General features: G+C 41.1%; 1 protein-coding gene across 9 annotated transcripts in view; it reads right to left on the bottom strand.

Moving 5' to 3' along the window:
* The window catches only part of RYR2 (ryanodine receptor 2), a 756,877-nt gene that overhangs the window by 419,573 nt on the left and 321,771 nt on the right, over positions 1-15,533 (bottom strand). For all 9 annotated transcript variants that reach the window (XM_053910232.1, XM_053910224.1, XM_053910226.1 and 6 more), the window contains 2 exons: positions 14,195-14,294; positions 13,390-13,486 (listed from right to left, as the gene is read on the bottom strand). In XM_053910232.1, coding sequence (XP_053766207.1) covers positions 13,390-13,486; positions 14,195-14,294 — 197 coding nt within the window. The remainder of the gene's footprint in view (positions 1-13,389; positions 13,487-14,194; positions 14,295-15,533) is intronic.

The following is a 15,533-nucleotide window of genomic DNA, read 5'->3' as shown; positions in this document are numbered from 1 at the left end:
AGAATTATACTCTGAAAACAATAAAACAATGATGATAGCAATTTATGATGACACAGACAAATGGAAAGATATTCCATGCTCATGGACTAGGAGAACAAATATTGTTAAAATGTCCACACTACCCAAAGCAATCTATAGACTCAATGCAATCGCTATCAAAACACCAACACAGAACAAGAACAAACCATCCTAAAATTTGTATGGAACCACAAACGACCCTGAATAGCCAAAGCTATCTGGAATCTGGAAAAAGAACACAGCTGGAGGTATCACAATCCCAGATTTCAAGTTACATCACAATGCTGTAGTAATCAAAACAGTATGGTACTGGCACAAAAACAAACACATCGATCAACAAAACAATAAAAAACCCAGAAATGAACCTGCAATTATATGGTCAATTAATCTGTGACAAAGCAGAAAAGAATATCCAATGGGAAAAATACAGTCTCTTTAACAAATGCTGCTGGGAAAATGGGACAACAACATGCACAAGAATGAAACTAGACCACTTTCTTATACCATACACAAAAGCAAACTCAAAATGGAATAAAGACATAAATGTAAGGGGCACCTGGGTGGCTCAGTCAGTTAAGCATCTGACTCTCAGTTTCAGTTCAGATCGTGATCTCACGGTTTCATGAGTTCGAGCCCCACATCGGGCTGTGCACTGATGGTGTGGAGCCTGCTTAAGATTCTGTCTCTCCCTTTCCCTCTCTCTCTGCCCCTCCCCTACTCATGCTGTCTCTGTCTCTCTCAAAATAAATAAATAAACTTGAAAAAAATTTTTTAAAAAGCCATAAATGTAAGACCTGAAACCATCAAAATCCTAGAAGAAAACATAGGCAGTAATTTCTTTGACATCACCCAAAGAAACATTTTTCTAGATATGTCTCCTAAGGCAACGGAAGCCAAAGTAAAATTAAACTATTGGGACTATACCAAAATAAAAACCTTTCACATGGTGAAAGGAATCATCAACAAAATGACAAAGGCAACCTACTAAATGGGAAAAGATATTTGCAAATGATATATCTGATAAGGGGTTACTATCTAAAATATTTAAAGAACTTGTACAACTCAACACCAAAAAAACACAAACAATCCAATTAAAAAATAGGCAGAGGAAGTAAACAGATATTTTTCCGAAGACAATATACAAATGGCCAACAGACACATGAAAAGATGCTCAACATCACTCATCAGCATGGGAATGCAAATCAAGACCACAATCACATATCACCATACACCTGTCAGAATGGCTAGAACCAAGAAAGACAAGAAATGACAAGTGTTGGTGAGGATATAGGGTAAAAGGAACCCTTGTGCAATGTTGGTGGAAGTGCCAACTGGTTCAGTAAGTGTAGAAAACAGTATGAAGGTGCCTCAAGAAGTTAAAAATAAAATTATCATATGGTCCAGTAATTCCACTACTTGGTATTTACAAAAAAAAAAAAAAACACCCAAAATATAATTTGAAATGATATATGTACCTCTCTGTTTATTGCAGGATTATTTATGATAGCCAAGATACTGAAGCATCTGTGATTATTCATCCGCAGATGAATGAATAAAGATGCGATACATATACACAATGGAATCTTACTCAACCTTAAAAAAGAAATCTTGTCATTTCTAACCATGTGATGGATAGAGTGTTTTATGCTAAGAGAAATAAGTCAGAGAAAAACAAATACCATACGATTTCACTCATATAGACTTTAAGAAACAAAACAAATCAACAAAGAAAAGAGAGACAGACAAACACACACACAAACAAAAGATTGACTCTCAAATACAGAGAACAAATTGGTGCTTGCCAGAGGGGATATGGATGAGGGGATGGGTGAAAAAAACTTTGCTGTAAGATAACTGTAGATTCACATGCCGTTGAAAGAATAAAGTATTTCTGAACATTTTGTTCTTGAACTTGTCTAGTTTCTCCTAACAATAATGTTTTTAAAAATATAGAAGTCTCTCATCAAGAATATTGGCTTTGAGGGGTGCCGGGGTAGCTCCATTGGTTAAGCGTCTGACTTCAGCTCATGATCGCATGATCTCAACATTCGTGAGTTCGAGCCCCACATCAGGCTCTGTGCTGACAGCTCAGAGCCTGGAGCCTGCTTCGGATTCTGTGTCTCCTTCTTCTCCCCCTCCCCGGCTCACGCTCTGTCTCCTTCTTTCTCAAAAATAAACATTAAAAATTTTTAAAATATATATATTGGCTTTGATACAATCCCCGATCTTATATTTATCCAGTTCTGCTTTTATTACATTCTACACCATGTTGTCATTTATTTGTGTTAGTTCCTGATCCTCATCAGTGGGAATGTCCTGTGCCACAAAGATTCCTCATATTCCGTTTTATAACTACATGCTCTTCCTTCTCTCTCCCTGCTCTCGCTTCCCTAACTCTGGACAACCACTCCCTTCCATTTCTAAGCTTTAACATTTCAAAAATGTTAGAAAAATGGAATCTTAGAGTATGTAAGATGCTTGGATTGATATTTTTCACTCAGCATAATTGCCTGAAGATTCATCCAAGTTGCTATATCAACAGGGCACTGCTCTTAATTGCTGAGTAATATTCTCTGCTATGGTTTATACCACTGATGGTTCAATAATTCATGAGCTGAAGGACATTTGGGGTGATTCCAGATTTTGGCTGTTACAAAAAAGCTACTTTACACTAAATATTTCTGTATATCACATGTATACACAATACTGTATGTAAATATATATATATGTGTACATACATACATATATATACACATATATATGTATACACACACACACACACACGTGTGTGTGTGTGTGAATACAGTTTTCATTTCTTTGGGATAAACTCCCAGGGGTGAAATTGCTAGGTCACGTGGTAGTGTATACTTAGTTTTTAAAGCAAGTGTCAAAATGTTTTCCAGAGCAGGGGTACCACTCTGCAAGCCATTTATGAGTGATTCAGTTTCTCTGCATCCTCACCAGCACTTGGCTATCAGTATTTTTGTTGGTTTTGGTCAATCTGCATATTGATTATGCCTAATGATGATTAGTCATTTACCACAATGACTAATGATGCTATACATTTTCTCATGAGCTTACTTGCAATCTATATGCCCTCTTCGTGAAATAGCCGTTCTTGTATTTTGCCCATTTTTTAATTACGTTGTTTTTTTGTTGTTGTTTTTTGGTTTTTACTGCCAAGCTTTGAGAGTTCTTTATGTATTTTTAGATGTTAGCCCTTCATTGGAATTATGACCTGCCAATATTTTCTGCCCCTCTAGAACGTGTCTTTTCATCTTCTCCACATGGGCATTTATAGAACGAACACAAAGTTTCTCGTTTCGATGAGGTCCAGTTTATCAATGGTTTCTTTTCATGAAGTTGTGGTTTCAATGTCAAGTTTTAAAAGTCCATGATCCTCAAGATTTTTTTTCTATTTTTTCTGAAAGTTTTATGGTTTTATGTCTTACATTTCTGTCTTTGATCCACTTGGAGTTCTTTTTTTGTGTCAAGTGTGAGGTTTGGGTCAAGGCTATTTTTTATTATTATTATTATTATTATTATTATTATTATTATTTTTCCCCCTTGGGCATCCATTTGCTTCATCCAAATGTCTTTTAAGTTGAAAAATCCCTTCTCATTTTCTTTTCTATCAGAAACAATCTCTCTCCCTTCTAAGACACTAACGCACAACAACTTCCTTGAACTTAGTCTTTAGGGAATACAAGTCAGAAAGGGAAGTGCCTTGTACAAAGCTTAAGCTTTCTGGGAAGTCACAAACCTCCCCTTTGGGGGAAAAAAAAACACAGGCACCACTGATTGCTTAGTGGGGAAGAATAAGGGAACGTACTTCAAAAAAAAATTAACATCACAGAAATCACCCCACAGACAAAAATCTTTCCACATTGGCAAGTGTGTGAATTTTCTAGGAAGAATCTGTAATGTACATCAGATTGTCAAAGATACCCACAACCACCCAATTATGTTTTGAAAATCATGGTTTTCAAGGCTCAGATGCCCGCTACAAGAACGGGGTCTCCTTCCACGGACTGATTTGAAGTCAAGGCGCTTCCGGTAGAGAAGACTGAGCCAAGGATGTGGGACTCCCAGGCGCGGAAACAGTATTCTGCTCATTCAGGTTGGTAAGCTGGTCTAGTTAAGACACCTTTTCTTCCCCTCCCCAAAGCAAAGCAGGGAACGGTCTTTCAAGAGTCACCAAAATAACACAGGTGGGGGACCTCTGACCCTGCTGAGTTAGCGAGAGTGGGAGTCAATGCAGGCACCCCGCTGCTCTCCGTAAACAACCCAAAGCACACGACTTGTTTTTTCTCCATTTATTTCTTTCACAAATGCAAAAGAATAAGCATTTGTGTGCAGATGCCCACATACATGTCACTATCTGAAAGGTGTACAAGAATGCAGGGTGCTACCCTGGCTGAAAAGTAAATAGAAGAGACGAACAATAGGAGACACTGATCGCCAATAAAGATAATAAATGGCAGTATGTGACGATTGTCATTATTTGTACAGGGCAGTTAAAGACAGTCCCACCACCAGCATGGCCTCAACCAAATTAAGTTCCGCTGTGTTAATGTATTACGAGACCCTGGAGACTGAGGCTTCTTCTATGAATCCTCTGCAAAATAATCAGGTTCACCAAAAAATTACTCACACAGAGCTACTGACAGTTGATACCGAATAGCAGATTCAAACCCATTAGTGGAAAGAGAAGAATGTTGGACTAGCTCGTACAGGCTAACAAGCTTATTGCTTCAAAATCAGAGACGGAGAAAGATTCCTTCCTTCCTTGAGGAAGACTGCTAACCTTCCTCCAAGGGCAGAATGGTAAGAGATGCTTTCTACGATGCAATTTTTGAATAGACTGTGTTGGCCTTTCCCAGATTAACGCTCACTTCTTCCTGAATGTAGTATTGAGATCTCACCAGACAGTGAATTCCTTAAAGACACAGGCTGGCTCTCATTCAAATGCCAACAACATACAAGTCCCTCAATAAGCATTCAAGGCATTGAGTGGAAGGAACTGAAAAGCAGGCCCAGGATTAAAAGGTGATTTCAGAATAAAATCCTACGTGTTGGAGTTTACCCATTTTTCACAGTAGAATTTGGGCGTTGGCTGCAGTCTCCTCCATGCCTATGAGGGCGTTTGCCTGGGCCGCAGGTGCTAAAGCAAACTGTCAAAAGTGTCTATACAGCAACAGTGACCTCAGGAAGTACACGTCTACCCGGTGTTGAGAGTAACATTGTGTCTCCACTTGGGGGCTGAGTCTGTGACGATATGTCTATTCAAGTTGCTGTCCAAGAGAAAACAGGGATGTTTTGAGAGGATACATCAGAATAAATGCACATGAATCGCCACGAATTAAAAACAGTATTGATACTATAGAGAAGCATGTAAATAGGACTAGAGCAGGAAAACAGCAAAAATATGTCGCTGCTCTTACCTTTCACTCCACCCAAAATACAACCACAAAGTCATCTGGAAGTTAAAAAGGAGAAGAAGCTTTCCTTTCTTTCCTTCTTTCTTTCTTTTTTTCTTGAAAGATACTGCTAACATTCAGATTAAGTGAAGAAACAAAACAGAGCCAAGTGAAAAATCGTCTTGAATTTCATCGAGAAAATAACTGGAGTATTTTTTTAATGTTTTGTTTAATTTATTTTTGAGACAGCATGAGCAGAGGTGGGGCAGAGAGAGAGGGAGACACAGAATCCGAAGCAGGCTCCAGGCTCTGAGCTGTCAGCACAGAGCCCGATGCGGGGCTCGAACTCATGACCTGAGCCAAAGTCAGATGCTTAACCCACTGAGTCACCCAGGCACCCCTGAGGATATTTCTCTTTTAATGTTGATTTTTTTAATTCTATTGTCTGTTTTTTAATTCACTTAACTTTAAGTGTATAGAACACTTCAATTACTGTTGTCGTTGTTTTTAAGTTTTCCTGAAATCCAATCATTTCAATTCCTGTGAATATTTTTAATCTTTTGCCTTCAAGACCTATATTTTTTCAAATAGTGCATGCTAGCCCCGTCATTCCTTGAGTATGTGGGTTATAGACCGAGTCAGGCTGCTAAATGAGGGCAGGCTGAAATAAGGCCCTGTGCTGTCTGCAGTCTGCAGGGAGTTTAAATTTGGGGAAAAGAGTGAACCTCTCTCAAGGGAGTAGAGGCACAGAAGAGAAAATAGCTCTCCCGATATGTGTTCACTCTTTCATCAAAACTGCTTAGCAAAGCCATCCAGCTCCCATAGCCAGGCTGCAAAGGTACATACGGGTCGTGAAGGGGAACAGGTGCCTGAGAAGCCCTCATCGGATAACTTTATCTCTTTGAACGTTTAGGAGCACAGAAGGCAGCTTTATAAGCTTCCTCCGAGGTGGTGACCGAGGGCGTACAAACCCGGCAAGGATATTAGTCATCCGATTGTGTACACAGACATAAACCATGCATCTCTTTCCAAACCAGACAGCGAGACACTTAATTCATGGTATCAAACCCATCTCACTTCTTATCAATTATTTACGACTAAAGCTCATTAAATCACCAAAATATCATAAAAAGGGCAAGGAGGCAAAAAATATTGTCATGCATACATATGGCACAGCTTTTGCCTGCTGAGTCACATGCTGGAAAGCAAATGCAGCATTTATTTCCAGATACTGTCAGAAACAATAACTTAATTGTCCTCCACTGGCAAGTAGAAAGAGCAAGCATACGCAACAGTAATGCCTGATAAAACAGAAACAGAACCACCTCTCTCTGCGGATCAAGCTCTCCCTCCTGCTCTCTCCCTCTCTCCTTCTCTCCCGCTCTCCTTCCCTCTCTCCCTCCCTCGAACACACACACAAACACAAACCCTCTCCACTCCTTTGTCTCCTTTATTTTTCTCCAAAGCCCTTCTCATCACCTTGTATATTATCTGTGGGTGCATTTAGAAATAAGTGCATTTATGTTTTCGTTGCCTCATATCCCCACTAGAATGTAACCTCCTTGAGAAAAGAGACATTGCATCCTTTTATACACTGCTATAACCCCAGCACCCAGAACACGATAGTCATTCCACAAATTGTTACTGAATGAATAAAACTACCCATGAACTACACAGAATAACCGGTTTTAACATACAAATGATGCTTTTCAAAAAACGTTCCTCTAATAACGGGTATCCAAGTCAGAGATCCCAAATAATAGTTCCCAATAATATTCCCCCAATTTTTCCACTTTAAAATTCACTAATTTAAGCACGTGGGTGGCTCAGTCAGCGTCTGACTCCTGATTTCAGCTCAGGTCATGATCTCATGGTCTAGGAGTCAGAGCCCCATGTCGGGCTCTGCAATGACAGCGTGGAGCCTACTCGGGACTCTCTCTCTCCCTCTCTCTGCCCCTCCTGTGCTCATGCTCTCTCTCTCTAAGTAAATAAAACTCAAAGGAAATGCTAAAATTCACTAACTTAAAAGTATGGCATACTTAATTCAGATAGTGCACATTTCATGCATAAGTAAGTGTATGTGCACGTAAAGGAAATGCCTTTGCTGATATTTTATTACGCTTCACATAAAAATGGACTGGGGCGCCTGGGTGGCGCAGTCGGTTAAGCGTCCGACTTCAGCCAGGTCACGATCTCGCGGTCCGTGAGTTCGAGCCCCGCATCAGGCTTTGGGCTGATGGCTCGGAGCCTGGAGCCTGTTTCCAATTCTGTGTCTCCCTCTCTCTCTGCCCCTCCCCCGTTCATGCTCTGTCTCTCTCTGTCCCAAAAATAAATAAAAAACGTTGGAAAAAAAAAAAACACATAAAAATGGACTGAATAGGATGCAATCCAGTGATAGGATCCAGGGCAGAAAATACTCCCCATGTAAAATATGTCATGCTCAAAATGAAAACCGGTAATCAGATTTCAAGCTTCCAGAATGAAAGCTTATTTTTAAGTAAGTAATTAAAACACGATATTGCTCTGACAAATCCCTGTCTCTCCTTAATATATTCTCACTATCTAAAGAGTCTGGGTCAGAACTAAAAAATTACAATTTAAAGCTGATACTCAAAGTATCCCCCTTCGACCCAAATGCTCACAACCTCTATAGATTATATTTTTACTGTTATTTAGACAACTCGCATACCTGTGACTTTAGAACCACAGGGTCTTCCTGGAAAAATCTCAAGAAATTTAAGGGGCACCTAGGTGGCTCAGTCAGTTAAGCCTCCAACTTGGGCTCAGGTTATGATCTCAGGGTTCGTGAGTTCAAGCCCTGCATCAGGCTCTGTACTGACAGCTTGGAGCCTGGAGCCTGGAGCCTGCTTCGGGTTCTGTGTCTCCCTCTCTCCCTGCCCTTCCCTCACTCACACACACACACACTCTCTCTCTCTCTCTCTCTCTCAAAAAATAAACAAAACAATCTTTTTTTAATTTTTTTTTAATGTTTATTTATTTTTGAGACAGAGAGAGACAGAGCATGAGTGGGGGAGGGTCAGAGAGAGAGGGAGACACAGAATCTGAAACAAGCTCTAGGCTCTGAGCTGTCAGCACAGAGCCTGACGCGGGGCTCGAACCCACGAACCGTGAGATCATGACCCGAGCCGAAGTCGGAAGCTCAACCGACTGAGCCACCCAGGCGCCCCAAAACAATCTTTTTTAAAGAAATTTCAAATAAAACTATCGTGATGCTGTATTTCATGCGTAATGTCAGAATTCAATCCATAAACATAAGATGAGCAAGAAGAATGAAGAAAACTATGAATTCAGTTTAGCTTGAGTAGGAGCTCATTCTCCCATTCAGTTCCACTTAACTGTATGGGCCACTGTCTGCTCTTCGTTCTAAGAGTTTTTATTAATACCCTCATGAGAATGCCTAGGTAATTACTTCCACATACAAGTCTAAATGTGAGGAGGAAACTAAAGGTCACTCCATTGGTCTCTGGTATTACAGAACCCGTCCCCAAACTGCATGTTCAACTGCTATAATTGTAGTTGTGTCTATTCAACAACCGTCAACGGAATGGAGCACAGGCAGGACGACGTATCCATTCGGGAACGAGGCACTGATGACCGACATGTTCCTAAATTACTCGAAAGTAAATGTCGCTTCTGGCCATCTCCTTACTTCAACTACTTCTTATGACAAATCTGGTTTGACCTTAGTTCTTTGACTTTCGCAACGTGACGCGATTACTGAGCGTAAGCAGATCACAAGTATGGCACAGAGCTGTGAGGTAAAAGAATTCTTTCACGTATTTCCCTAGAATTCCTCCAGCTTTCAAGTGGCTGTCCAAAAATCAAATTATTTCCACTTCTTTTTTTTAAACGAATCAAAATATATGTTCTTCGGTTATCATGATGCGTTTCTCCCCCAGTAGAGATTCAAATCAATTAAAGAGCTACTGCCTCCAGACTGAGTTGCCCTTTGCCGCCCGCCCCCCCGCCCCGAGTCACTGAAGAGACTGACATGACTCCGGGTCAGAACAAAGGGGGATAAAGACATTTCTACACAATGATAGTAACAAGACTTGAGTGCAGTGCGAATGTAAAATTTAAGAAATCATTTTTCTTGTGACATGAACTAAATGCCCAGTCTCACTATTTCATCAAGACAAGTCTAACTATCCTTCCTTAAGCAACACCCCTTAGGTTGCTGCTGCCTATTTCTGACTCATTTTCTCCCTCAAGCCATGATCTGACATCTCTTTAAATCTAATTTCACCCGCATAAACATACTGTGCACAGGGCACAAACGGATGTGTTCTTACTGACATCACTCCCTAGAAAGAGCAGTGATTTGCTGAACTGAATACATATTGAGAGTAATTTGACACACAGACATTAACAACATTAACTCAAGAATGATATGAGAAAGGACAGATGTCAACATGTATGCAATGGGACAGCAGATCCAGAACAATAATAAAATATCTTTGAAATGCCCGCTAGTTTTCCCTGCAGTAATAACCAGCTACCTACAGAATCAGTAGAAAATCCACCCTATAAATGCCCCGTTCAAGAAAACACCTATTTAGGGGCGCGTGGGTGGCTCAGTCCGTTGAGCGGCCGACTTCGGCTCAGGTCACGATCTCGCGGTTTGTGAGTTCGAGCCCCGCGTCGGGCTCTGTGCTGACGGCTCGGGGCCTGGAGCCTGCTTCGGATTCTGTGTCTCCCTCTCTCTGCCCCTCCCCCATTGTGCTGTCTCAGTCTCTCTCAAATAAATAAATAAACTTAAATAAAAAACAAACACACACCTATTTAACCTACAGGTTCTCTAGTGTCCAGGAGAACTGGAAAACTGTAGTCATTGTCAGTGAGCTTAGCTGAGGAACTCTGGGGTCTCTCTGCCACTGAATATTCTCATCGGAGGATGAAAATATTCAACTATTCAAACAAAAACTATGCTCATCCATTTCTGGCTTCTGAACCTTAGCAAGAATCAGGAGTCCTTCCTCACCCCACACCTACTCCATTCAATTCAAAGAATAGAGGATTTTCCTCGATACAGTTTAGCCTCGCTTCCTCCAAAGCCTATGCTCTAGTAAGCTTTCATCCACATGCCCAGGGTCCTTCAGATTCTCCCATATCTGACTAAATCCTGCTCTTCCATCTAAATAATAATGACAGCGACAACGAAATCTGCTGATCTCTTACTGCGCATCAAGTATTTTCCACGCATTGTCCCACTGAATCTTCCCAGCTCATACTTAAGCTGCATTTCACAGTGGAGAAAAGCAATTCTTAAAGAAATTAAGTCACCCGCACAAGTCACCCAATTGGGAAGTGGCAGAGGTGAGGCCCAAACCCAGGTGTGTGTAGCTCCAGAGCCTTAACTACCAATCTCTCGCATCTGTAGAAACAATAGAAGGGCTCTAAGAAGCATCACTTGCTCTAAGTGCTTCCTTTAACAAATCAGAGAATAAATTCCCCAATGACTAAGACAGGACCTCTTTTTGCTCCTAAGTTTATATAAACATATCACCGCATTTAACACACCTGCCCCCCAATCTTCCCTTGGCTTCCATGAGTAACCTCCCTGGTTCTCTACCTGGCTACCATGCAGACTCTTCTTTGCCTGTCCACATCCCAAATGTCAGCGTGCTCTGGGATACCACCCTCGGCCTCCTCTCTGGTTAGCCTATTCCAAGGCTTTGCGGCCTTTTTAAAGCAATGCCCCAAACTGATCAACACATCCCCCTAATTCCAGCTCTGCCCTCCCTATGTAGGACCCTCATTCCTTCAACTGTCCCCTGGGCACTTGGACTTTACATCCAGGTCAAGCTCTAAGTAAATGACTCAAAAATTCCAACTTCCTGCTTAATGTCCCACGGACCCTCTGTAGTTACCAGTATCCAAACTTTACTCAATCCTTACTATGAAAACTGAATGTCTCCTAATAATCTTTAGCACCATCTCTCTTTACTCAAGCCAGAAACAGCAGGACACCCCGGATCAGATACACTCCCTCATGCTCCACACTGGTTTATCTCTAAACCAGTCAACATGACCTAAAATGTCTCTGTTCCAGATAGAGCTCTCCATTCTGATGGCCACCCTCCAGGTAAAGTTTCTCCCTTCCTCTTGCACGAGTGCCTACAACAGCCTTCTCCTGGTTTCCCTGATTTGGACTCTCCTCATTGGTGACCCAACCTCCTCCTGCCCATTAAGACCTACTATTTCTTTACAAGAGACCTGACCATTTCACCCCCACCCCACGCTCCTTCCTAACTACCTCAGAGTAAAAGCAAGCCCATGGTAATGGTACCAAGGATCCTTCAAAAGCTGACCACACTGCTCTCTCTTGTCTGGTCTGTACCTCCGATTCCATCCTGCTCCCGGTCACTCTGGAAGAACAGCTATTTCCACAATACACTACATCCCTTTGAGTCTTCTGTGTTTTCTTCTGTTTGGAATTAATTCCTCAAACCGAGTGCCTTTTGAATTCCCTCTCATCTTGTAGACAAACCCTATCAACACCATCAACATCTTCTTCCCAACCTACTACCAGTGGCATTTTTCATTTAGGGAATTTTCCAGGCTGTGCATGCCACTCTTCACCATAAGCCAGGTCTTCCTGGTAAGAGAGGTACAACTACAACCGAGGCCTCAAAGTGACTTTTCCCAAGGTTAAACAGCTAGTTAAATGAGTATTAACTTTCAGGGTGCCTGGGTGCCTCAGTTGGTTGAGCATCTGACTCTCGATTTCGGCTCAGGTCATGATCTTGTGGATGGTGGGATCGAGCCCTGTGTAGGGCTCTGCACCAGCTTTGGGCAGCCTGCTTGGGATTCTCTTTCTCTCTGCCCCTCCCCAACTTGTTCTCTCTCCCTCCCCACCCCTCTCTCTCTTTCCCAATAAATAAACTAAAAAAAAAAAAAAGTGAGTATTAACTTTCTAAATGTTCTCTATATCAAAGTTACAAAACTGAACATGTATTAAATAATAGTTGCCTCACTATATAGGTTCATATTATGAGAAATGTCCACTCAAAGACTTAAAAACACACAATAAACCATCCACACAACGTCTTCTCTCATAGTACTCTCATATATGTGTGTTCAACTCACTATGGATCCATTAATTCATAAAGCAAAGCAGGACATTCAAACCATCCTAAATATTCTATGGTTTTGGATTATTTTTGCACTTTCCCCAGTGACTCCCCAGAGGACTTCAGTCTCAGCCCAGTACCAACAAATATTACCATCAGAGAGGTGTTATAGTCACATAAAATATTAGGGAGAGTGGTCAATTTTATCGTGTATGTCAGTAAGTGGGAGGTAATAGGAAAAGGTCCCAAACTTTTGTGCAATTTGAGAACTCTGACTTTAAAACTGAATTTGAGACTAAACATGCCAGAAAGAAATCAAAAGTAAGGAACATGTAATGAAGTTTTAAGTAGTTTAATGTGTTCACTCCTCCCACTCAGTGTATTTTAGTCCAAACTTCTGACCATGTTTTATTTATATCAAAATTTTCAGCAATTCTATCAATAGGTAATAAAAAATACAACATAAGAGAAAAACTTCTATAGAGGCCAACACATGGATTGCTTCAGTGCACAGAGGAGTGTTAGTGGCCCATTTTCTATTAAGCGAATGGTCTTAATTTAAAAATTGTACAAGGGGGCGCCTGGGCGGCTCAGTCGGTTGAGCGTCCAACTTCAGCTCAGGTCACGATCTCGTGGTTTGTAAGTTCAAGCCCCCCATCAGGCTCTGTGCTGACAGCTCAGAGTCTAGAACCTGCTTGGGATTCTATGTCCCATCTCTTTGCCCCTTCCTTGCTTGTGTTCTGTCTCACTCTCTCAAAAATAAATAAATCTTTAAAAAAAAACTTTTTAAAATAATAAATTAAAAAATTAAAAATTGCATCAAGGCAAGACTCAGATACACCAGGCTTGGTACCAACCTCCGCTGCTCTTCACCGTGTTCTCCTGAAGGGACAGTGAGGCATTCATCCATGTGTCCGTGCAGCAACCTGAGGACGTCACCACCAATTAGATACCCTGTAAGGATTGAAATTCAGGCACATTTGAACTGTCATGGTCAGATGCCGATAGCCAGGCAGATCATCTGGTCCAATCTTCTATTTGCATAGACAGAGAAACAGAAGTTTAGTGAGGCTTAAGTATCTAGCCAAAATCTGCCTGGCGCCTCTGAGCGCAGGGTTCCCAAGTCCCACCGTCCGTGATGTTCCCGCTAGAAAACATGACCTCAATCCCAGAAAAGCCTCCGTTCCACATACAAACATGGAGAGGCTCAGAGCTGAACCTATCTATGTAAACGAGGATGATCAGAACAGATGCAGAGATTAACCTGACGCATAAACACTGCCGTGGTCTGGCTCTAAGTCCCCCAACCCTGGAAGGTGAGAAGCCTCCCTATTAGCCTCACCGAACAATACTCTGAGGCCAAAACACTGGAGAAAACAACATCTAGGGAGCGAGCACGTACAGCACACACAGATAAGCGAAAGGTGGCGGCACAAAAAAAAGAAAATCAATCTTAACACAAACTTCACTTTTAAATAGCAATCGAAACAAGATTCTTAAATGTCACGTATCTGCATTCCAGAATATTTTGACACAAAATGCCCTGATTAACAATCTGCTCATTATCACAATTCCAAGGATGACTGTCAACCATGGATCAAGGACAAGCCCTCTAATTGAAGTGGAGTTTTTTTTTTTTTTTTTTTTTTTTTTTTTTTTTACCTTGGGCGGCTTCACTTCCTGAGCTGATTGGGGCCACGCTCCAGAGAGTCTGCTGGAAAGCGGCATCCACGTGTAAGCTGCCATTGCCGTAAGACAAATGCTGTGGGAGAGGCAAAAGAGGGCATCTCTTCAGGCTTTTCGAAAGTCTTACTACGTAAGTGCTTCTGGCAGCTCGAACTTAACACTGCCGATTTGGGAATGTCCACTGAGAACATCTATTTCGATCCTGTCACTCAGGCATTAAGAGACTAGTAGGAAAAAAAAAAGTTAGAGCTCCTATTTGACTTTAGGTATTTTTGAGCTTCATTCTAAGAGTGACTAACAGAAGCCACTAATCAGAAACACACACACAAAACTACTAAAATCAATTTATGCATTAAAACAGACCATTTTGCTTTGCAGTTCACTGATGGACAAAACTTGACAGAGAGCGGTCACTCACCATTGAAATTATAATTAATTTTTCTACATATCACACTGTGACAGCTTTTGGACGGTGAAATAGGTAAATTCTAAGGGACTTTCACAGGGTCCTTGGAGAACTTTTATCTGCAATTTGGTATGACAGCCAGTAAGTGGCAATATTTCCTAATAGGTAGCTAACCAGCACCCTCCATTTCCTCCAAAATTCAGATACTACAAATTTCAGATTTTCCTTCTTAAAAACAGAAATGTACTAAAATAATATCATATTTCCCATTGAAGAGTCACAATATATGAGTTTTCAAATAATTAGTAAAGAAAAACAAAATTATGGGTAACCTTGCTCATTTTACTGATCACTACTTGGCTGATTCTAGAATTTCAAATACACATAGAACAACCACTTTTTCCTTAGAGTCATTTCGGGTAAACATCACCAATATTCCTGTAATGTTTCTGCAACACTTTTCTAATGCTGATGACAGCCTAAGCTTTTAAGGTCTTTAATTGTGCCAGATTTTCCCCAGAAATCTGACCCGCTTCGTTAAATGAAGAACAATCACGAAGCAGTCACGGGGCGTTCCCGTGCTCCACAGGGCATTGAATATCCTAAACATACTCTCAAGTCACCGGCAAAAACAGGTAAGTCACTATCGTTCTCTTGGGAACAAAATCAAAGAAAATTTTGACATTTGACACTTAGGTGGTCATCTTATCAATAATCTTTCCAATCAATAAGATTCAAAGTTTCCCTGTTGATGCATCATACTTAGCAATAACTTGCTCTGATCTTCTCGTCTTGGCTCACCATCTGCCTTTTTACAACCTTGTCACCTCAGCCTGTCCTTTGGACACCAAATCCCAGTGGACATTCGTTACTGAATTTCTTCCCCAATAGGAGACTCCTTTAACTACT

This window comes from Panthera pardus, unplaced genomic scaffold, assembly GCF_024362965.1.
Source record: "Panthera pardus isolate Hobbes unplaced genomic scaffold, ASM2436296v1 HiC_scaffold_22, whole genome shotgun sequence".
NCBI lineage: Eukaryota > Metazoa > Chordata > Mammalia > Carnivora > Felidae > Panthera > Panthera pardus.
This window is presented reverse-complemented; position numbering and strand designations above follow the sequence as displayed.